Genomic DNA, 24571 nt, shown 5'->3' with positions numbered 1-24571 from the left:
AGCAATGTATTTTCATCGGCTATCCACAGAAGTCCTTTGGATACTTGTTCTACAGACCTAGTAAGAACGTGGTCTTCGTGGCACGAAGGGGAGTTTTCCGCGAGAGGGAACTCATATGCAAAGAGGAAAGTGGGAGTATAATTGATCTTGAAGAAATTCAAGAGTCAAGCAATGAAGGAACCTCTAACACTAGCGCTCAACCCGAGGAAGAATTTCATGTTGAACCAATTGACGAGTCGTTACCTCTTAGGCGTTCCACTTGAGTTAGAATGTCACCAAAGTTTTATGGTTTTCATATTACTAAGGATGGTGATACGTTTATCAGCGATAGTACACTGGTAAATTTGGATGAGCCTTCTAGCTACAAGGAAGCCATGGCGGGCCCTGAGTATGCTAAATGGAAAGAGGCAATGGACAGCGAGATCCAGTCCATGTACGACAATCAACTTTGGAACTTGGTTGACAATGTACCAAGTCGTAAGACAGTTGGGTGCAAATGGATCTTCTAGAAGAAGACCGACATATATGGAAAGGTACACACGTTCAAGGCACGACTGGTTGCGAAGGGCTTTACTCAAACCCCAGGGGTTGACTATGATGAGACCTTCTTACTAGTGGCCAAGATCAAATCTACTAGGTTTATGTTATCTATAGCTGCATTTCATGATTATGAAATCTGACAGATAGATGTCAAAACCGCTTTCCTTAATGGGAAGTTGGTTGAAGATGTTTAAATGAGTCAGCCAGAGGGTTTTGTAGATGCTAAGTACCCCAATAGAGTGTGTAAGCATGAAAAATCAATCTATGGATTGAAGCAAGTTTCTCGCAGATGGAATCTTTGCTTTGATGAGAAGTTCAAAGAGTTTGGCTTCTTTAGGAGTGAGGATGAGTCTTGTGTATATGTGAAAGCTAGTGGGAGTATGGTTAGCTTTCTAGTATTATATGTTGATGACATACTACTCATAGGAAACGACGTTCCAACCTTGCAGGAGGTTAAGTCCTGGCTAGGAAAGTGTTTCGCTATGAAGGATCTAGGAGAGGCTGCTTAAATTCTAGGAATAAGGATTTTGAGAAATAGGAGTAGAAGACTAACTGGACTTAGTCAAAGTACTTACTTGGATAAAGTGTTAAATCGTTTTAGCATGGAGAATTCCAAGAAAGGAGAATTACCTATCCAGAGCAATACCAAGTTGAGTAAGACTCAGAGTTCGAGTACTGATGCCGAGATGGAAGAAATGAGTCGAGTTCCATATGCTTCCACCGTTGGCTCGATCATGTATGCTATGACATGTACTCACCCTGATGTGGCTCACTGGATAACAGTCAAGAACATTCTTAAGTATCTACGAAGGACTAAGGATTGGTTCCTTATACTTGGTGGTAGTGATGACTTGAGATTTACTGGTTATAGTGACGCCAATTTTCAAACAGACTGAGACAACTTCCGTTATTAGTCTGGTTGGGTGTTTACACTCAATGGAGGAGTAGTAACTTGGAAAAGTTCCAAGCAGGAGACCGTGGCTAATTCAACGTGTGAGTCAGAGTATATAGTCGCGAGCGAAGCGTCAAAGGAGGCTATATGGTTGAAGAACTTCATTGGAGACCTTGGAGTTGTGCCAGCCATAAAGGAGCACATGGAGATTTTCTGTGATAATGAAGGAGCGGTTGCCTTGACCAAGGAACCAAGGGATCATGGAAGATCCAGACATATCGATAGAAAATACCACTTCATTAGACATCGGGTAGAAGAAGGACTCCTCATCGTCAAGAGGGTATCGTCTGAAGAGAATCATGCAGATCCCCTCACAAAGGGTCTGAGTAGGATTAAGCACATTCAGCATGCAATGAGCATTGGTCTGAAGGACGATATTAGTTTTAGTTATTAGATAGATATTTAGAAACTTGTAATAGATAAATGTAATTGACATTTGATGATTAATTAATGGAGATTTGTTTATGAGTATTGTTTACTATCTTTTGTCAATCGTTTATTTTGTGTTTCAACTTTGCATGTTTTACTTCCAGAATAATTGGATTATTCAAATTATCCACATTCGATCATACTTTGGAAGTAAGTATTGAATTAAGACTGTCATGAATTGGCTTGGAGATTGTCTAAGTGTTTAGACATAGCAAATGTTTGATGCAACGTTCATGAGTACTCCTGAAATGGGAATGTGAGTATTGGATTAAACCCACGCTCATAGAATTACTTCATGGAATTTATCGCGAGTAATTATGAGACGATAATATCGTATAGTCTTTAAACCGAGATATATGAGTTATTGTTTACGAGTTGGTTGTGCATTGATAATGCATAAACATATCAGTAACTTGATGTTATAAAACATATTGTTGTGTACGATTTGATGAGTAAATAGTACAAGCATATAAGTCAAAGTTTATCTGTTCCTTTTATCTCAAGGGGTAAAAGCAATATCTTGGGCCCCTCGATGATTTTGTGTTGACTTATGTGTCGGGCCCCGTCAGGACTGAATTGATGTATTCAATTAAGTTCTATGTCATACAAATCAGAAAATCGGGAAACAAACTGTTGGACAATGAGAATGATTCTATTCCATGTCTTTGTCCACATGATATCTTGCAGAACGGAGGATTGTATGATCCCTTATCTTAAGGACTTATAACTGACTAGGTTAGAGTTCGACAGCAGCTTTTGAAAGCTACGATTGATAGTCAAATTTTGAAGTCATACTTGCAGTTATAGTTATTAGACTTATCCAAGTGGGAGACTGTTGGATTAGGTGTCTAAGCCCATAACTATAATTGGTATGTACTTGATTTGATAGTAGCATGGTCCTTTTGGGTTGCCTTCACCTTAGCAACTTGACAGGATGGTTTTTGGAGAGAGAGAGGTTGATTTATTAATGTATTATGAAAATAATATATTAATTAGAAATCGTGTTACTTAATTAGTATTTGATCATAAAGTAATTTGGAATTAATTTTGGGATTAAAGGAACTAATTAAAATAATAGGGGGTGTTTTGCAAATCATTGATAATTGTGAAACTGGGATGATGGACTCCTTAATTAGGAGTGGACGAAAATCTATAAGGAGGCCCTATAGATTTCGTCCAAGGCCTATTGATGGGAGGTCCATGGGCTGTTTAAGCCTTAAGCGGGAAAATAGGGTTTCCTCCAGAAACCCTAGCAACTCACAGCTATATAAAGACCCCATAGGCTTAGGATTTTCGGCAAATGCTTGCTAAGAAGAAACCCTAGCCGAAATTCTAAGTGCTTCCCTCCACTCTCCTCTCATCCTTTTTCTAGTGGTGTTTGTGAACCATTAGAGGTGCAACATTTGAGGCACTAAGCTTTCAAGAGTTAAGGATCTACAAGGAGTTCTTGTTATTACTACATAACAAGTAAGGTAATCATCAAAACCCTTTTGTTATATGATTTTCGAAATTGTATGCTAGATCTAGGGTTTATTTCATTGGTATTCAATTGCATGTTCAACTAGTGAAAAACTTAGATCCAAAGCAATTAGGGTTGCATGATCACATAGGTTGTTGTTATGCTCAAAACCCATCAGAAGCAAATCTGACATTCGACTCCTTGGGACAGCAAATCCTCCTCAACGTGTTATCCATATCTGTTAACCATCTCCTACTGGCTATGGGGTCCTTCTCCCCATGGATTGCGGGAGCTCCACATGCACGAAACTCGCGGAAAGAAAGAGTGCGAGCTCCAACGATAGCCATAACCTCAGCACGGAACGCGCCCAAGCGCTCGTCCAAAATATCCAGAATCCCCTCCTTGACCGAACCAAAGATCACAGGAGTCTGCTCCAAAATACCACGGGTAATCTCCGATGAAATGAACTCCCGCGTCTGCTCGCTAATTAGCTCAGCACCTGCACCTGCACCTGAGCCGAAACCAGAACCAGAACCTCCTTCCTGAGTACTCATTACCAAACTGAAATACAACATGCAAATGATCAGGACAAACTCAAGAATCCTCCTACCACAAGCTTCCTAGATTCTCCAAGACTCTCCCCGATTCGACTATGGATCCTGTGCTTTCAGTAGTACGGGCCCAATACTACCTTCCACACCTATTCATACTTTCCTCAAGAATCATCTCGAATCCTCTAAGTCACCTTCTTAAACCGATGCGCCAAATACTCACTAAACAGCGCAACTAAACCCACTAAAGTACTTCCTAAGCTCTCCTAGGTTCTCGACCTCACCCTGCCCTCAGCTGCTGAAAGGCTCCCACCAATGTCAACTAACTACCTCATTAATATAGTCACATGCAACAAAGATTAGATAATCCTTTGAGTAAAAGACTCAACCCTATAACGGTTGGACTCAGACAAGAGCTGCACAATAGGATCAGATCCATTACTCTGAGATTATTTAACCTTTGCCACATGTGACTTAGCATATTCACTTAGTAGTTGATCCACATTGCTAAGAGTCCCACAAAGCACAAAGCAAGCAGCATTTATGCAACGGAAAATCTAACCAGCATACACTAATCAAGCTATTCTATCCACTTATCTGAAAACCATACTAGCATGCAATTCTAAAAGCTCATACAATCAGGCATATAAAGGCATCTTTCCTAGCATAAAATCCTGAGCAGATCCTTAGCCCTAATCTAGCATGGAATTCTCATAATCATATCATATATGATAATAAACATGTATTGGTATTCTGGGAACCACTTACTTGAGCTCGACTGATTGCACGCATCACACCCCTTTCTTTGATTGGAAACCCCTTTTATAAAACATTTATTTTATAAAAAATTTCACCAAACCCTCAGTTTAAGTTTAAGCACACCCGAGAGTATGTCTGATCCCTCAAACCAAGGCTTTGATACCAACTTGTAACATTCCAAAATACGAGGGTAAAAATTTCATTTTTAAAACAATCAAAACACCCATTTATTATTTAAACAAATCCTTAAAGATATTTCATAATAAAAACAGTTATCAGAGTATAATCCTAAAATCTCAAAGTGCGGAAAATATAGGTGTGTGCGCTGCGATCAAGCCGGACCCTTCCCTTTCGAACCGGAAGTACCTGAAACCATAAACAACAACTGTAAGAACAAAGCTTAGTTAGTTCCCTAAATACCACATACCATACATAACATACGATCCATACATAAAATACATATCCAACATTCAATAGGGGATGCTAAGTGCCAACCATAGTCTTGCCATTATGCCACTACTCGTATCATGGTCTTTCCTTGCCAGGACGGGGGCCAAAACTCTGGGTCTTACAGATAAGTGCCAGGAGCCACCTCCTGGTCTTCCATGCAAGCATCACAAAGAGAATTAGCATAATCTACAACTACTTATCTACTTAACTGTCAGAGTCCAAACTCTGGTCTTGCATACAGATCTGCTATAAGCCATCTCCTGGTCTTTCATACAAATTCTAAGGGCCACCCCCTGGTCTTCCTATAATACATAAACCAAATGGGCCGACATTGGTGCCTTCGACCCATAGTATAGTGAGGAGACTCACCTTACACTGCTGAATCACATTGATAATCCTTTGTTGCTGGTCCGACAATTCCCCGAGCTATCAATATTAAATAACACCCAATTAACATTTGGGCCCCAAACCAAAACCAACAATCCATACATGGCGTAAAAATACCATTTTACCCCTCACCTAGCTTGGTCCAAGACTAAGGCCCAAACTCACAATCAAAAAGGCCCACAAACTAAATAACCATCCAAAGCCCACTTATGGCCCAATTTTCCAAATTGGGTCCAAACCATTACATGGGCCTTACCCTAAATCCCAATAACTCTTCTTAGTCCAAAACACTTGTTCTCAGTTGGCCCAATAATGCCTCAAGTAACCAAGCCCAAAAGATGGCCCAAACCCGAAGCCCAAACATGTGAGGCCCAACAGACCGAGTACGCGGGGCATACTCAGCACGTACGCGCAGCGTACTCGCTTGGAGGCTTGTACGTTAAGCGTACCTTTTTGTACTCCCAACGTGCTCACCCTCTTCAGCCCAAATCTTGATTCAACACTTAATCCCTTAAGACAAAGCTTCCAAAACATAGATCTGACTTCCTTGAGCTGGATTATCACGTAAAGTTGCCAACTTTACGTTCATGCATGGCTAAATGAAGCTCTTAAGCTTAAAAGGGACTTAACACTTAACTTAATGCATACATGACACCAAAAATCTCATAAAGTTTGCACATTTATGCTCAAGGAGACCAAAACAAACTCAAATCTAAAAGAACAAGCCCTTAAACGACTTAACTCTTCCATTAACCCAAAAAGGAACCAAAAGCATAACAAACTAACTATGAAGAGATCTAAACATATACAAGCCAAGATGCAAACTTGATACCTCAAAAAGCTTTCCCAGAAGATGATGATTCTGGATCCAAAGCCTTTTCACTAAGCAAGGCAACTTCAAGCTTCTCTACTTCCTTCATAAAGGGAAAAATAGGCACCAAGGTCTTCTTAATAGCTTAAGAACACCACTAAGAGGCTAAGGGGTCGATTTAGGGTTTTAGGAGGTTTGGGGGTTGGTAAAGAGGCCATCCCTAAAGACTTAAGATGCTTAAATAGGGTACACTAACTCAAAAATTAGGGTTTCAGCACCCCTCGTACGCCCAACGTACGAGGCCGAGGTTTGCGATCCATCCTCCTGGGTACGCTAAGCGTACACCAATGTACACCCAACGTACTGCCCTTCGCACTAGTACGCCCTGCGTACTCCCTATGTATGCCCCGCGTACTAGGGTTTCCTTTTAAACCCTAAAATACTCCGAAGGCCATAACTTCTTCGTTATAAATCCAATTTCGACGATCCTTATATCCATGAAAAGGTAACGATAATCTCTACACTTTTATCAACTCATACTTCCATAAAATTTCCCGAACAAAAATCCAATTTCCATAAAAGCCCACTGTCATTTTACCAAAATACCCCTTAGCTCCAAAAACCAAATCTGAACGCCCGAATCATCTACATTACATCACCCACACCCTAATGGGTAACGATTAGGGATAGGGCGTTACACTAGACAAATGAACAAAATCGGCGTATGCCATAAGCTCTCAAATTATCCAGCGTAAGAGTGAAAATTCTGACCAAGCCTCGTCTGTTAAAAAAAAAGGTCGACATAAATGCAACAATCTAGAATGGTTTCAGAAAAAATAATGCATATACAAATGGCTTCTAGTCATGGTATCTTGGTATCTCTAACATAATGCCTCAGTTAGGTCAAAATAAGAAATAATCATCTCTCCTTTCATACAACAACACATGTATATAAAAAAAATAGAAATAAAAACAACCTGTAGATATTATATTCTTTTGTGGGTTTTAATTCAAATCGTTTGAGGCAATGGACAAACACATATATCGTAAAATGTAAGGAATATAAGTGATGCCCATGTGGTGCTTAGCCCCCTTGCAACTTGATTTAATTGATGCAAAAGATATAGAAACAACCTAAAGAAAAATTCATCAAAATATTGATCCATAAAATTTCCAAATTTTGAGTTGAACCACGAACTAAATCAATATATCCATAAACATTAGATTAAGTACTATATTAAACTGACTTTATACCCATCGATAGAACACATGCAACGAACAATGTCCACCCAAAACCCAACACCTATTCAATGAAATTAAAACTTACCTTTTGAAATTATCAATCGATCGAGAGTCTAGACTGATTACAATCATTCTCCTTAATCGATGGTAGCATGCGGTAGTCGATGGTCATTCTCCATTTTTCGTGCCTCTGCTTTGAACAAACGGTATCCGTCGGGCACACAAACTACGTTTTGGATGAGAAGCGGATGGTTGAAATATAAAGTGTAGGGTTAACTTTAAAGCAGTCCGTGTTAATTTCTTCTTAATTTCTTTAATTTTAGGTTTTTTAAGTTTGATTAAATAAAAAATACACGTATTAACCACATTATATCTTTCTTTGTATGTGATTCAATGTACAATGGTGCATAGTATTATTGTACACATTTTTAATCTAATCTATTGATAAAGTTATCCTAAGGTTATAAGTTTGATTATATGGTTCTATAAGTTTTGTGGGTTCTATAACTCTCTCTCTCTCTATATATATATATATATATATATATATATATATATATATATATATATATATATATATATATATATATATATATATATATATATATATATATATATATATATATATATATATATATATATAGAACTTAAAAATTTACTAGAACTTAGAGAACTTTTAATCCAAACATCATTTTTCAAAAAAAAAAACCATCAATATTCATCAAATGTTGCGTCTAAGAGGGATTAATGCTCAAAAAAAAGTTTTGACGAACTGTTTTTTTGAAATATATATATATATATATATATATATATATATATATATATATATATATATATATATATATATATATATATATATATATATATATATATAATTCAATTAAATTTTTACTAACTTTATTATTTTCTAAATTTTATTTTTAAAGTTTTATACAAGATAAATGATTATAAATACCAAAATTTAGAAAGAAAAAAACACTAAAAAGTAAACATGTATTTAGGAAATGGTTGTTTTTAAAAAAAACTAAACTAAAACAAAAAAACATATTAAAACTCACTTGTCAATTAATGTGTTTAATGAAAAATTGATTGTAGTTTTAGAAGCCCAAAATTGTAATGTTAATAAAAACATATATTAATAAAAAGAAAATTAAATAATGATTAGTCTATTAACCTCCATCCTAAACTCTAATTATATCCCTCCATATTTATATTATATACTGAAAGTTATTATTGTTATATTTAACATAAATCAATATTAACATTTTATGCATCTTACCGTATCAAAAAGAAAATATTAATATTTTATATTAAAATTATTATTAAACAAATTATTTATATTGATGTAATCATATAAACTTTTTCTATTCTTTACGTAACAATAATTATATTTCTATTATACAATATAAATCTATTAATCTTATTAAAAAATATATGACGTTTTATTGTAATAAAAAAAAAAGATAAATTATATCTTTATGGCAAATATAATATTCTATGACAAACTATATATGGAAACGAAATAAAATAGTGTAATATTATACCTTATTTGATTGTTGAAAGCCTCAAACGATGTGAAAAAAAATCTACTAATGTGTAAATATAAAATGAAAAAAAATATAAGTAAAAAAAAAAAAGAGATAAAGCAAAAAAAAAAAAAGCATAATTAATAAATTGAATGGAGTATATAAACATAAATTAGCAAGCTCTTATTTTTAAAATCTACCATGAGAAAAAATAATTGCAGATAAATTCATGTTACTAAAAATCATTGACTACGTAATATGATGATTCAGGAAATTGTACTATATAGTCTTAACTTCACCATTAACATTATTTTCAAAGATAGTAACCACATATTTTTTCTAATCTCTAAACCACATAATATGTATCATTTTCACCAGGGTAATCCAATAGGTTATTGACATCCATTCTATTGTGATAACTAAGATCGTTAGTCATGACTCATGAGCCCAAGTTTATGACTATCGTTTTCACAATTGGGTTAATCAAAATTCCTAGAAATTTTATGCATGGAATGTATTAAATAAAAATAAAATGAATAATATTTAATTATTAAGTTACAATGAACATTATTTATTAGTTTTCTCTAATATTATGTAAAATGCATCAACGTTTTAGATTCATTAAACTGATATGATACATGAATGTTAAAACTTGGCTTTATCAAAACTGTTATTACTATTTACTTATCTACAAGGTCAAAACCTCAAAAACAAATTCCGGTATATTTTGATATAGTTATTGTTTTTGGTTGCTTCATATCTTGAATCCTTTTGGAGAAAGATGGCATTGGCATGTATATAATGTGAAGCAATTCAACACTTTTCATGTGACCAAAAGAATGCACACATAATCACATATCATATACACCTCACACAAGTGTATGATCCACCTGTTACGATACGTATGAGTGATTATTATAATACGGCAAAACACGTATTAGAAAAAAAAAAGTGATATTCACACTCTCAGATTAATCAATCCTCAACATTCAACAAACAAAAAAAAGACTTTTTTTGATTCATAAAGTGAAACAAAACCAAATGTGATTATCTACATCACCTTGAAAAATAGACATCTATCTACACAAGAAACCATGACTCAACTCACTAATTGTTTCAAATTATATATAAATAAAAATTAAAATTAAAAATTAGAAATTAGAAATAAAACCTTCATTCTTCTTTTTCTTCTTCTTCTTCTTATCTACCTTAACCGAATGCTTTTCACGTGCTTCCCAAACTCACCCTCTTTCATCATCGCGACAAATTCACTGTAATCTATCCGCCCATCCTATTATGAACATTAAAGAAATTGAGTCAGATCTGACTGAGTCAGTATCAGACCGAGTAAGACTCAACCCTGAATCTTACTGGTATCAAACAATCTGAATCTGACCGAGTCATACCCAGTAAGAGGCATATCAAACAACCCCTAAATCATATAGTATAAAATAGGGAAGGGAAAGATTATTACATTATCTTTATCAATGTCACGCATAACTTCATCAAGATGTATATCACCCAAACCGAATTTTTCACATGCTTCATGGAGTTCATCTGCAGTGATATATCCACTTCCATCTTTGTCAAAGTAAGAGAAGGCAGCATACATATGGTCTTCTTTGTGGACTTTATTTATGTGGAGCATTGCTGCAACAAATTCACCATAGTCTATTGTACCACTGTTGTCAATATCCGCCTGAATTTCATATTTTTATGTCATGTGTGATTAAAGATATATCGATATATGATTTAAATAAATAAATAAAAATGGTACGTACAGCTTCCATGAGGTGAACAATTTCTGAATCTTTTAAATCTGCACCGACTTTTTCCAAGCCTTTTCTAAGTTCCTCCATTGTGATTTGGCCACTGCCATCTGTATCTATCATTTTGAACATTTCTTTAAGTCCAGCAATTTCCTCTTCAGATAGATTCTCAGCAATTACCTGAAAGCAAAACAGGATTCGTGGGTTTCCATTGTAGTAAAATATATCTAAATCTTGACATAAACTTTATTATTGAAAACAAAAACTTACTCTAATAGCTATCTTCTTGATTTTATTCATGGCTGAGAATTGCTTTAAACGAGAAATAACAGCAGAATCAAGAGGCTTATCTGGAGCCACACCATTAGCTTGAACCCAAGGATGCCCTACAACAAAATATGATAGTAGATTTGGGAGTCATAGTTATAGTTATACTTTTAATAATAGTAACAGATTCACATTTCATTTCATACAGATTTTAAGACCAAAAGAAAATATAAAATGATTTATTATACTCACGAAGTACTTCAGGTGCTGTGAGCCTCCTTTTAGGATCTCTAACAAGCATTCTTCTTACCAAATCTTTTGCACTTTCAGAAATGCTTGGCCATGGTTCTGATGCAAAGTCAAGATCACCTTTCAACACCTGCTCAAATATTCCTTGTTCCGTTTCTGATTCATATCACAATTTAACAACAAAAGTAAATGCAACTTTAAAACTGTATCATCATCATCATCATCATAGAGTGCCATAAAGACAAGAAAGCAGAAAAAACTGAAAGTTCTCACCATCCCAGAATGGTGGGACCCCACTTAGTAAAATATATATAATCACACCAGCACTCCAAATATCACATTCTTGACTATAAAACTTCCTCAACACCTCTGGGGCCACGTAATAAGGGCTCCCAACCATGTCAGTAAACATCTCACCTGAATGAATTTTGTCATATCAATCATTCCACATGTTTCTTGAAATCAAACATGAACACTTAAGGTGTTAATATAATACCTGGTTTAAAGAACATAGAAAGCCCAAAGTCAATTGTTTTAAGGGGTGCTTCTTCTTGCTCGTTTTGAAATAGAAAATTTTCAGGTTTCAAGTCTCTATGCATAACCCCTAAAGAGTGGCATGATTCCACAACCCCAACTATGATCCTAGCAAGCTCAGCAGCCTTCTTCTCTGTGTAATGCCCTCTTTGTATAATTCTGTCAAATAGCTCACCACCTGCACAAAGCTCCATGACAACATGAACAGCAACAGCATCCTCATAAGCACCAACAATGGATATTACATTAGGATGCCCTGCCAAGTGATGCATGATCTGTATTTCCCTCCTAACATCCTCTACATCTTCTTTTGTTGTCAGCTTCCTCTTGGCTATAGATTTACAAGCAAATTCCTTTCCCGTTTCCTTCTCTGTACATAAAAATGTTGTTCCAAATTGACCTTGCCCTAGTTTCTTACCCATACTGTAAATCTCCTTCATGTTGCCTGTTCTCCTTTGCAATACCGAATCTTTAAGTCCCATACTCTGCACCCGTTTGAAATTACTTGCTGGCTGCTTCGGCTTCGCCTTCTCCTCCGTTACCTTGGCTTTTTCAGCCGATTTAGCCGCATCCTGTTCTGATATTTTAACAGTAGCTGGAGGGGTACTTTGCACATCACGTGGTTTTTCAGATTCCTTATGACTCGGATCATCTGGTTTCTTATCGTTGGCATTGTTATTGTTCGTGTTGTTCTTGTTCTGGGTGGACGAATCGTTGGCATTGGGAGGGGGAAGAGTGTTCTCCGGCGGTCGGTTTTTCCAGACCGCTGCTGTAACAGATGATAAGAAGCCAGTACGCTGCTGCCCCACGCAATTATTTCCCATTCAATATTTGCACCAAATCCGAAACCCTAACCCTCCCAAATTTAAACGTCCAGATCGCATTTGTTGTTCTCGTCGAATCGATGGATTCGACAATGTCGCAACACAGTTGCAGCTGGGTGATTCGATCATACACCTCAAACACGATATTCTGGTTGCACTACCGCAATCCTTGATCAAACCCAATAGGCTTTCGTTTCCGAATGTAAAATTCGCATGAGAAAATTTAGCATTTACTTCACGAAAAGAAATTTAAACGTCGAATTCATGGAAGTTGTATAGTTATCCTATGACAAATTGAACGTTAGTATCAATCAGAAACCCTAATTCCCTGAAGGAAAATGGAAATTCGCAGATGATTAGCGCCGGTAAAAGGAGTGGAAATTAGGGAAAATGTAAATCAAAGAGAATTGGAAGATGGTGATGGATAAAATGGGGGGAAATGACAATGGACGAGTTAACTGTGTCAGCTCAACGAGTTTAATTCTTTTTAGGGTAAACAACAGACTTAGTCCTTGTGGTTATATGAATTACAGATTCGGTCCTTAACTGGAACATTAGCATTTTTTCTCCTTTAAAATATGTTTTGTAACGTTTTTTGTCCCTCTATTGACATTTGTTTGTTTTCTCCTTTACGCTCAGCTACCAATATTCCCAAAAAGAAAGAAAAACAAAACAAAATCAAAGCACCAAAATGAGTCACCGCCATCTTCAATCATGAAATGACTCATAACCATATTTCATATTTGATTGGAAAATCTCTTGGAAAAATAATCCAAATCATTGCATCTCCAATTTTGAAATGGATGAGAATGTGTAGAAAACTGTGTTTATTACATAACTAGATGTGAAACATGTTTACTATACGGGTTGATTAAAAAAAATTATATATAAAGATATAAACTTTAAATATATTTTTTAAAGAAAACATTAAATATCAAAGTGTAAACATTAAGTATTTTTTAAAATAAAATTTTAAAATATGTATACAAACAAAATGATGAATAAATAAATAATTCAATTTATATTAATAAAACAAACTACAGAAAAATAATTATATTTTGACCATATAATATTTTTTTTAGTTTGTCAATAAAAAGCAATAAAGTTTGATCATTTTTTTATATAGACCATTTTGCCTAAAATGACAATGAACATTAAAAGAAACATGTCAATTTTGAATTATATATATATTGAAGGAAACATATTAAATTTTGAAAATATAAGGAAACAAATTAGTGACACATTAATTATTTTCTATAACCTAAAAATTAGATAGTTAATTAAGAAAATAAAAAATTACCACAAAATGACAAGTGAAAATTAATTTCTAAGAATTAACCACAAAATTACATGTGTCCAAATACATAAGAAATTGACAAGTGGCAAAAAATTCTTTATTTATTAGGGAGGACTTTCAAATGAGAAAGTAGGTAAAAAAAATAAAATTTTAGATGTGATTAAATACAAAAAACATTGAAATGATATGAAAAAATATAAGAGTTTATTAATTAAATTAAATTAAATAGTTACTTTAATATAAATTTTTTAATTAATTAATGAGTGATTAATTGATGAGTTTGAGTTGTTAAACTAGTTAATATGAAAAGATTTTTATAAAAACGATACATTTTTAATATAAAAAAAGTAGATTGATAATTAAATAAAATAAATTAACAAATGAACTTGATCTTGAAATTGGATCCCCTCCAAACTCTAGTCTTTTTTTGTCATTATCAAATGATTCTATTTCATTCATTGCAGAAAACGAGTAGCGACATGATGTTATAATAGAATCGTAATAATTCATTCAACTATCTAAGACATTTTATGGATCTATGGATTTTATGTTTTTGTCATTTCATTACATCAAACTAAGCATACCAGTTTAACTTCAAACCTTATGAATTTTATTCTTTGATATAAGTTACAACTCGTACCAATGAAACTAGTTCATTATGGTAGAATAATTCGATCACGATCTTGAAAAGTAAAATTGATCATAATTTCAATCTTGACAACTTTTAATACCAACAAAAAGTATTAGGTTTACAAAGAGGAAAACAAACATATAGAAAATTAGCTTAAGGAAATTTTGAAGGGAAAAAAATAAAGATCAAATTTTGAATGTTATTGAGAAAGGAAGTTTAGAAAAAATATTTGGATTAAAGATTAAAATTACTTAGATTAGGTTTTGGGCTGTGTTGAAAGTTTGAGTCAATGTTAAATAAAAATGATTAATGGTTATCTGCAATCGAGTTGGGACTTAAGAGAATGAATGTTATGGGTTGTTTGGGCTTTGGATTAGGAAATGATGTGATTGACACTGTATCTGGTGGGCAAAAGGATATAAGAAAATGTTTACTGGTTGTTTACACAAGATTATCTGGTTTACATGTGTGGTATTTAAGACGTGAAGGTTGACACATTAGCATATCCACACCATGAAGCAGAGGGGCTAATGTTATGTACGCAACATCATGAAGAAGAGAAGAAAAACATGAAGAAATGAGTGTGATATCGGGGCCATGCCTCTCTACACACACGACACTCCACCTCGCACCACACCCATTTAGTGGTGTGCATGTCGTGAAATATAGTCATCTCAGCAGCAGCCTATGACATGGTTAGTATACCGGATAGCTTATGGATTGAAATATAATGGTAGGCCTAACATGTGTGAGGTTAATGGAACAGAAGAACAAGATTGATGATATTGTTTTTTATTATTTATGCTACGATTTAGATCAATTTAGCATGAAATTTGGATATTTTAAATTTTGTGTGGTGTCGATTGTATTTGTATAGCATTTGTTAGATATAAATTTATTAATGTTTGAAATTAGAGTTATTAAAAAACTAAGGGCTAATGTCATAAAAACCCTCAAGTTTTAAGGGTTTTGTCGGTTTTGCCAAAAGTTGAATTTTATGTCCGTTTTTACCCTAACATTTTCCAAAAAATGTTCGGTTTTACGGACATAAAATTCAAGTTTGGGCAAAACCGACAAAACCCTAAAAACTTGAGGGTTTTTATGACATTAACCCAAAAACTAAAGTCATTTTTTACAAAATAAGATTGGGTTTTAAGTAAGGGAAATCTCCAGAAAAGTCCTAAAATTTTACCCTAATTTACGAAAAAGTCCCAAACTAAAATTTGTTTACGAAAAAGCATGAATTACCGGTAAAAATGGCAATTTGACCCATTTTTTTCCGGTTTACCGGTTTATTACTTACATGTTTCACTAAAGTCCCATTATTTTACCCTAATTTGCAAATAAGTCCCAAAATAAAATTTACTGATGATTTGACCATTTTCTTCTTGTAACATACATTTTATCGGTTTCATTGCTGACTTAGACACCTAGTCATTAAATTAGTTGATAAAATGAATACGATGGGTTATATAATGTTACATTTACTGTAAAATTTGATATCCATCTCATCGGCTCATTTACTATGTATCTACGTCAGCAATGAAACCAATAAAATATGTGTTTCCAAGAAAAAATGACAGAAAATGAGTTGATGTATGATGAGATGGATATATTGGGTTACATAAGATTAGATAGACAATTTGATATTTCTTGTAAACGTAAAAAATAAACGCAATTCTTGTTAGTTTATGTAATTATTGTAGTCTTCGTTGGATGCATTTTATGTTCCAAAAACATATACAATACATCAGGATATCAAGTTTTATGCTAAACATAGCATTATATAACTCAACATATTCATCTCATTATCTTATTTAATGACTAGGCGTCCGGGTCAGCAATGAAATCGGTAAAATGTACGTTACATAGAGCAAATGGCCAAATCATCAGTAAATTTTAGTTTGAGACTTATTCGCAAATTATGGTAAAATAATGAGACTTTAGTGAAACATGTAAGTAATAAAACCGGTAAACCGGAAAAAATGGGTCAAATCGCCATTTTTACCAGTAATTCATGTTTTTTCGTAAACAAAATTTAGTTTGCGACTTTTTCGTAAATTAGGATAAATTAGGATAAAATTTTAGGACTTTTCTGGAGATTTCCCTTTGAGCAATAAAAATTCCAACAGGTAAATTTTAATGTATTACCACATTTGAGATATGATTTATATATACACGTCATCCTAATTTGACCCATAATTTTATAGATTTGATGTGTAAAAGCTTACAAAAATACAAATGTGAAAGATCTCGTCTTTTAGATAAAAAAAATTACTCTAAACGTTGTTTTACCAAATTAAAAACAAATACAAATAGTAACGTACAAAATTCAAATCATTACTTATAAATTCAATTATATATATGTAGGGATGACAAAAAAGCCTCAACTCGACGGAGAAACCCGAAACCCGATCATTTCGGGTCGGGTAACGGGTCGTTATCGGATTTTTTATCGGGTTCGGGGCAGGGAGTGGGTTATCCTCGCCCTGACCCGCCCCGCCCCGATTATATATATATATATATATATATATAATATTCTAATCATTTTCATGTTAATTGCTCGCATTCAAAGATAAAATATTTACTCTGAACAATCTTTTTAGTTATTAACAATCTGGTATGAATGATATTTTTTTATGTTTTGACATATTATACTAAACTTAAATCAAATAATTTTTAATATAACGTCCAGTTTATTTTATTAAAGTGATGCATCATATTTTTAATTTAAAAGGGAGGCCAGAACACGTATTTTTTTATAAGACATCGGAGTATCCTAAAACGGAATAAAGATTTTGTTATGAATTGTTGTAAACCCAATAAGACCTGAAACCCAACGGGAAAACCTGAAACCCGATGGAGCGCCCCGATAAGATACCTGAAAGATATCGGGGGCGGGTTTGGGAAACTATGCCCCGCCCCGAACCCGTCCCTTTGTCATTCCTATATATATGCATGCATCAAACATGACGTTGTTTCTCTTTCAGTCATTGGGTTTGAACACTCTTTCAGTCGTTGGTTTTGAAGAGGCGAGCCACCGCCCGCCAAGTCGCCTCAATTATGTATATATATATATATATATATATATATATATATATATATATATATATATATATATATATGGTGAGGTTCAATAGAAAACCTTTATTAACAAGAAACCAACCGTGAGCGTCGGAAATCATAATGATCAACGACCAAGAGAATGAATGTACACTTGTACATTGGATGCACATATACCATAAAACCCACATCTTTACCAAAAAACTCACCTCTTTTTTTCGTTTAGTTTTTTTTAAGCCACGATTTTTATCGAAAAAAACGAATATACCATTGTTCACGATTCTTTGACATCTTTCCATAGAGATCTATGTTGATATATAAAAAAAATCGAAAAAAAAATTCACTTCGTTTTGTTGTTTTTTTTCAATATTTAAGTTTAATTTTATCAAAAAAAAAAAAAACTAAGTATACCAAAAATCTCAATTTTTTGTCCTCTATTAATAAACGTTAACATCGAGTAAAAAAAACACGGATCAGTTCAGATTCATATTGTGAATCTAAACTGTAAATATTTCAATTTTGACATTCACAGTGTGAATCTGACTTGCTATTTCAACTATTTGATCATTAACAAATTAATTGAAAATTTTACATGTGAATCGAAATATATTTTCATGTAGTATTATAATATTTTAACATTTTGATTACTCGTAAATTAGTTTTGTAAAATCAACAAATGGATTTACTTATATTATGAATCTCAACTGTATATATAATTTAGTTTCAGAATTCACGATGTGAATCTGACCTACTATTATTCATACTGAGAATTTAAGCAGATTCACGATATGAATCTGAACTGAAATTTTGAATTTTTTAAATATCAATATGAATCTATGTTTAAAGAGTACCAAAAAATACGAGCTTTGATATATTTATTAAATTTTTTCGATAAAAAATAGACCTTTACTTTTCAAAAAACAAAGAAAATGAAGTGAGTTTTTTTGAAGAAAAAAAAAAGTTCATTTTTTATATATCAATATGGATCTCAAAGGAAAGATGACGGAAATCATGAACAACGGTATGTTCATTTTTTTTCGATAAAAAACATGGCCTAAAAAAATTAAACTAAAAAAAGGAAGTGAATTTTGTTATAATCTGATGCATTTGTTATAATCTCTCTCTCTCTCTCTCTCTCTCTATATATATATATATATATATATATATATATATATATATATATATATATATATATATATATATATATATATATATATACTAGCCGTTTACCCGCGCAAAGCGACGGGTGTGAATAGTTTTTATGAAAATTAGTTTCTAGAGGCGGACTTCAAATATAAGTATGTTTTTGTTTTGATTTAAAGTTATATGTATGTTGCTATTTTGGGTTAAAACTACTTTTCCTGATTAAAAAAGTAAAGTTGATTGTCTTATTGGGTAAATTGTTTTCTTCATGAGAATCGTTTTCCTCAATTAGTGCTATCAAATTGGGGTGTCATGTCGTGTTTTAGTCAGACACGACATGACACGATAACTTGTTTTTTTACATTGACACGAAACGAACCAATTAAAATATGACAAACATGACACAACACGGTAAAAATAACATAAAATAACCAATTGAAATATCGTTATTAAGAGTTATGCTAACTAATACAAAATCAATAAAAATTAAGAATGAAAAGTTTGGATTCTTTACAAATGCAAATGAACACATGATTGACTGTGCATTATTGATCATGCAACACTTCTTTATACACCACATTTACAGTACAGACTGGACTACCGTTGAATTGTTCATCAGGGATCACTAATACTTTTGTATTCTCACGTGATACCCCTCTGGATAATGTCACATAAAGCTGTCCGTGCGAGAAAACCGATTCTGGAAGATAAATTCCTACATTTGGAATTGTTTGTCCCTGTGCCTTATTGATTGTCATTGCGAAACATAATCGGATTGGAAATTGTTTTCTCTTTAGCTTGAACGGGAACATGTCATCTTCAGACGGACATAGAGGAATCCTTGGCAAAAAAACTCTCTTTCCAGCATGTTGACCAACAGCTATTTCAGCATCTATTACATTGTGTTGAAAACATTTACATATCAATCGGGTGTCGTTACACAATCCATTTGATGGGTCGAGATTTCGTAACAGTATTATCGGGCATCCAACTTTCAGTCGTAGGTAATGAGGGTGTAAACCACTAACACTGAGTGTGTTCAAGAATTCCACAGGATATAAGTTATTTATATCGTCTTCAGCTTCATCAAAACTGTAGTAAATTTTCTCTTCTCCATGGAATCGGCCGATCAATAAATCATTAATCACATCGACACTATCATTTCTTGTGGAAATTTTCTCTTCTACATGAAAAACAAAGCAACGCGGAGGCGCCAGATAGTTCCTTTTAGCCACAAGTTTTCATATGGCGATTAGTTTTCATTTTATAATATATAGTTCTTTTCAGCCTTTTGGTGGATTATTTTGTGCAATATAGATTCTTCTGGAAAATAGTTTTTGAGTGGCAATTAGTTTTCTTTTGGCAGCCTATTTCGAATTAAAATCAAGTGTACATTGGTTTTTGGGTTAAAGAATAGGTTTTCAGCCAACAATTTGTTTGGTGTGTGTGCAATCCCCATGTTTTTTTTTCGGAAATTGAAAATCTCATTTTGTTTTGTTTGTTAAGATCAAGTGGATAGTAAAGATTATCGAACAGTATCTAAACCACATTTTTATATGTTTGTCCTTAAAAACTTAAAATTCTTAACAATAGACAAAAATTTAAGTCATAAATAATTAGATGCTCTTGATACGATTGGAGATTAAGATCGTTGCCTCGAATAATTGACCTTCCCATGTGATACAACGTCATGAATAATGACCAATTGACCATTATTTGCTTTTATTTTTGTTAAATCTATCTATTTTCACAAATATATAAAAAATCAATGTACTACGACATTAATTTACCCATGTAAATGAGTTTCACCATTTTTCCACAAAGTGTTGCAGCCTATTTTGGTGGAATCCATCTCATATTGTACATAGTGCAATTTATTTAATAAATAAATGATTTGAACAACCTACGCATTATATATATTTGCTATCCGACCAAGAACATGAAATGATTTTAATAAAACACCTAGCCATCACAAACAAAGTGGTAGTGTACATCCAACATATCTATTTCCAAACACAACTCCAAAATCCTTCAAGCCGCATTAAATCCTTACCATAGCCAGTCTTTAACCCTTCAACATCCTTCAAATCCTTCATAAGTCTTCTAATTTCACAGCACATCAACTTCAAACTGAACATCATTCGATCTCTTTTATCCATAATATATACAACATTTAATATCACATCTTTTTCAGATCTAAGAGTAAAACAAAAAACCTAAACTCTTCATAATCCCCTAGAATAATTTAAGAAATTTAGAAATGAAGCATCAAATCATATCAACTGTTGAATACCTACAAATTTCTAAATTACCTTACCTCATTCAACAGCAGATAGCAAGTCCCGATGCTTCTATTGTCTAACAATTATCAAAAATCCATGCCAACATCATCGATCTTGTTTTTAGCAAGTACCAAATCCAAAACTTCAATGTGCCTAACTATGTGATGCTTGATGGACAAATAATTAACTTTAATAACACATATTGTCCAATGTCAAATGGTCATTTGCTTTTCTATATAAGTCCAATAGTTAGAACCCCCAATTTTTAACTTCAAATAATCAGTTATGATTTCGATTTATAATGATTCTCAAATAAACAATCATTGGATATTCATAATCACTTTTGAATTGAAGAGCAAAATGGTCATTTACTTTTGAATACACAGCAAAATCCATTACATATCTTCAATTAGACACAATTCTAAACTAACAATTTGTAGCTACTACTTGAAGTCATAAGATGAAAAATAATACCTTTTTCCTTACTACATCAGGTGATCTAACAAAGGTGATTCTGTCAAATAGAGGACACCAATGCATTTCCTGTCCTACCAGCTTACCCATCTTAGTGGCTTCCCTATTTACCGGGAAAGTCCAACCAAAGTCCAATCCACCCAAATTCATCATTATTAACTGTAAATTTCAAAGAAAATGACATCAAATTACTTGTTAGCATAATGACCAAAACCTGCAAATGAAAACATCATACACCAACCATTCCATAAAATCAAACTTGTATGTTTAAAGTATTATTATTGTTTAAAGACAAAGAACACATAGAACATGCCATAAAAAATCGGACAAAATACACACAAATATACATATAGATAGATACACTCTTAAAAATAAACAATTACAAAGAGATATATATACAAATACAAGCAATAAATCAAATACACATAAATACACACATGACAACACCTAAAAACACCTAAAACTACATCATAATACCCACATATACACACAAAATACCCAAAAATATACATCATTAATTTACACCTTGGATTTGCAAGTAATTTCATCATACACACAAAATACAACATTTTCCAATGATAAGAAGTAATATATAAAAACACAATCATTAAAAAAATGACATGTGAAATTACCAGATCAAGCAAAGTGGCTCAGACATATAAAAGAAACACTAAGAACCCCAACAACCTCATTATGTAGATTAGCCTTCGGAGGTTCCATCAAATATGTGAGCACAGCCATATCAGCTTAACAAAAGCATGTAAATTTGTGGTAAAAGGCGGCAATGGTGGGGTTTTTGAGAGAGGGGAAAGATACATGAAAGGGAAAAAGAATGAAATCGTTGATATAGAGAGAAAAGGGGATGATAGACACACTTGTATGGAAAAGAACCTTTGTAAAATGGAGGATTATTCTTCAAAGAGATTAATCATTTTTGATAAACATTCATGTTCAAAATCAGAAGCTTGCAATCTTTTTATAACTTGCATCAGCATTCAAACCCCTAAAAGTAAAAATCTTTCAAACAAACAACATTTCAATTAGAAAAAACAAATCAAGTCCAAGAATAATTTGGGAGTAGAAACAATAAGCATATGGTGGGATGAATCAACAACTATTTAAGTAGAAAACTAACCTATTTCAGCCTCAGGTCGACAGAAACTTATATCGGGGATCTTAAACTCTTAGCTTCCAAGAAACCAAACAACAAGTGGAACAAATCTACAACAAAAACCGGATAATCATTTTCTCATAGATTTGTGACAACAGAAGGTTTTGGTACATATTACCTTAAAGCACTGTAAACTATTTTTATTTACTCAAAATATTGACAATCGATGGCTTAAAATTGTGAGGTACCTGCAGACAGATGATAAATACAAAACAAACATGTAAACTCAAGAATAATGTAGAAAAAGAAAAGACCAGTGTGAAAAACTAACCTCCAGCTACCCGATTTTCATCTGAGTTCGTCTTTTTGTTTCCTCTAATTTCAGACTTGTAAACACACATAAAAAGCTAGGGTTTTCCTTATGAATAGAGAGAGGAAGGTCGAACCAGGCACTCTATCAGTAGAGCATTGAAGATGTGCACACCTGGTAAACCATCGGTTTGAGGGTTTTGTACATGCATGAGATAATAGAGAAGATGATGGTCGACGATGTTGTAAGGGAAAGACAGTAGTGTTCATCGTGGGGGAGAAAGGATAGAAGAGAACATTTGTGGGTGGTGAATAGTGGTGGTGGTTGAGCAGAGCAAGGAAAACCGATGTGCGGAGCAAGGAGTCACCAGCGATGTAGTAGGAGACCAACGACCTAAGTTTTTTAAACATGATGTGCTGAGATTTCTTGAGAGACCGATGAAGATAAATGAGATGAGGGGGAATGAGTCTTCCGGTTTATAGGAAAAGAGAATACGGATAAGTGGTAACTACCAAGATAAGGGAAGGAACCAGGTCAAAATAACAAGATAAAAGGGGATAATTAATTGATTATGGAAAGATAAGAATCAAAAGATAAGGTTTGCGTGTTAAGTATTTGTACTTACCGTTTAATGGTTTGGACGTCTTAAATCTATTTTTAGAAATAGTAAGGTTTGTATAATAATATAGGAAGATATATATATACCCATATTAATTAGAAATATATGATTTTGTTCATTTTTAATTTCTTTTATGTAAAACGCATAAAAATATTAAATACATTTCACATTATATAAATATATAAAAGCAATTTAAACTTATAAGTTGATAGAAATAATAAAAGTTTTGTGGATAAATCGTTTTATATCGGGCTTGTTCGGCAACGAGTTATTTTTAAAGCTTTTAGCTTTTAACAAGAAAGTTGAAAAAAAAATCGTTCGGCAAGAAAAAAATAAATCATCATCATATCATATCATGCTATATTATAAATGAAGACATTTTTCCTTTCACCACATTCATTTGAAACTCTCATGTATTTTTCTTTTCACCACATTCATTTGAAACTCTCATGACTTTTCAATTTCTTTCTAATAATTATAATTATAAGTTGGTTAATAAGGTTAAATAAATATCAAACTTAAAGTGTAATCACATATAAACTAAATTTTAATATTAAAATAATATATTTACTTCTATTTATTAAGTGATATACTTTTAACATATTATACTTAATTTATTAGGTTTAATATATTGTTGGATGTAAACCATTATCATTTTAAATATACTAAATTTCAATTTTAAAATAATATATTTACTTCTAACTTATAAATTTATGTCATTAACTTTTAATATATTATACTTAATTTATTAGATTTAATATGTTGTTGTATGTAAACCATTATCAGTTTAAACCTACAACTTTTGAACAGTTTTGGCAAAATACTTAAATTGTTATTTTAAATATAACATTACAATGTCAACTTAAATATAAATTTCAGTCCACTTAAAAAACCA

At 33.0% G+C, this 24571-nt stretch overlaps 2 protein-coding genes and 1 long non-coding RNA gene across 9 annotated transcripts; all 3 read right to left on the bottom strand.

Moving 5' to 3' along the window:
* Window positions 1-10101: 10101 nt before the first annotated feature.
* Window positions 10102-13158, bottom strand: LOC145154879 (calcium-dependent protein kinase 20-like). Its single transcript, XM_079075563.1, has 7 exons — window positions 11885-13158; window positions 11662-11805; window positions 11392-11544; window positions 11143-11258; window positions 10885-11052; window positions 10578-10802; window positions 10102-10394 (listed from the first exon to the last, which is right to left on the bottom strand). The coding sequence occupies exons 1-7, from the start codon at window positions 12744-12746 to the stop codon at window positions 10308-10310; spliced, it is 1755 nt and encodes a 584-aa protein (XP_078931689.1). The 5' UTR covers window positions 12747-13158; the 3' UTR covers window positions 10102-10307.
* A 6267-nt stretch (window positions 13159-19425) lies between these two features.
* LOC145118679 (uncharacterized) lies at window positions 19426-20732 on the bottom strand. The gene is made up of 2 exons (XM_079054375.1): window positions 20671-20732; window positions 19426-20104 (listed from the first exon to the last, which is right to left on the bottom strand). The coding sequence occupies exons 1-2, from the start codon at window positions 20730-20732 to the stop codon at window positions 19426-19428; spliced, it is 741 nt and encodes a 246-aa protein (XP_078910501.1).
* A 38-nt stretch (window positions 20733-20770) lies between these two features.
* Window positions 20771-23558, bottom strand: LOC145154838 (uncharacterized). Of its 7 annotated transcripts, none has more exons than XR_013735337.1 (5): window positions 23079-23554; window positions 22772-22995; window positions 21637-21795; window positions 21198-21238; window positions 20771-21115 (listed from the first exon to the last, which is right to left on the bottom strand). It is a non-coding gene; the product is annotated as an uncharacterized LOC145154838 (long non-coding RNA). The 7 variants fall into 7 exon arrangements; XR_013735343.1 differs by having other exon boundaries at window positions 20771-21010; XR_013735325.1 differs by adding an exon at window positions 22269-22653 and having other exon boundaries at window positions 20771-21795; window positions 23079-23558.
* Between the last annotated feature and the right edge of the window lie 1013 nt (window positions 23559-24571).

The sequence above is a fragment of the Lactuca virosa genome, chromosome 1, assembly GCF_052849685.1.
Source record: "Lactuca virosa cultivar CGN04683 chromosome 1, Lactuca_virosa_CGN04683_v6, whole genome shotgun sequence".
NCBI lineage: Eukaryota > Viridiplantae > Streptophyta > Magnoliopsida > Asterales > Asteraceae > Lactuca > Lactuca virosa.
Note: the sequence above shows the minus strand (reverse complement) of the source record. Positions and strands in the feature narration are given on the sequence as shown.

Excerpts from the sequence above, each read along its gene's own strand:
- LOC145154879 (XM_079075563.1), bottom strand. The coding sequence starts at position 12,746 with ATGGGAAATAATTGCGTGGGGCAGCAGCGTACTGGCTTCTTATCATCT. Across the intron at positions 11,806-11,884 it reads TTCTATGTTCTTTAAACCAG|GTGAGATGTTTACTGACATG; the intron begins GTATTATATTAA and ends AAATTCATTCAG. Across the intron at positions 11,545-11,661 it reads GGTCCCACCATTCTGGGATG|AAACGGAACAAGGAATATTT; the intron begins GTGAGAACTTTC and ends GATATGAATCAG.
- LOC145118679 (XM_079054375.1), bottom strand. The coding sequence starts at position 20,732 with ATGGATTCCACCAAAATAGGCTGCAACACTTTGTGGAAAAATGGTGAA. Across the intron at positions 20,105-20,670 it reads GGTGAAACTCATTTACATGG|GAACTATCTGGCGCCTCCGC; the intron begins GTAAATTAATGT and ends TGTGGCTAAAAG.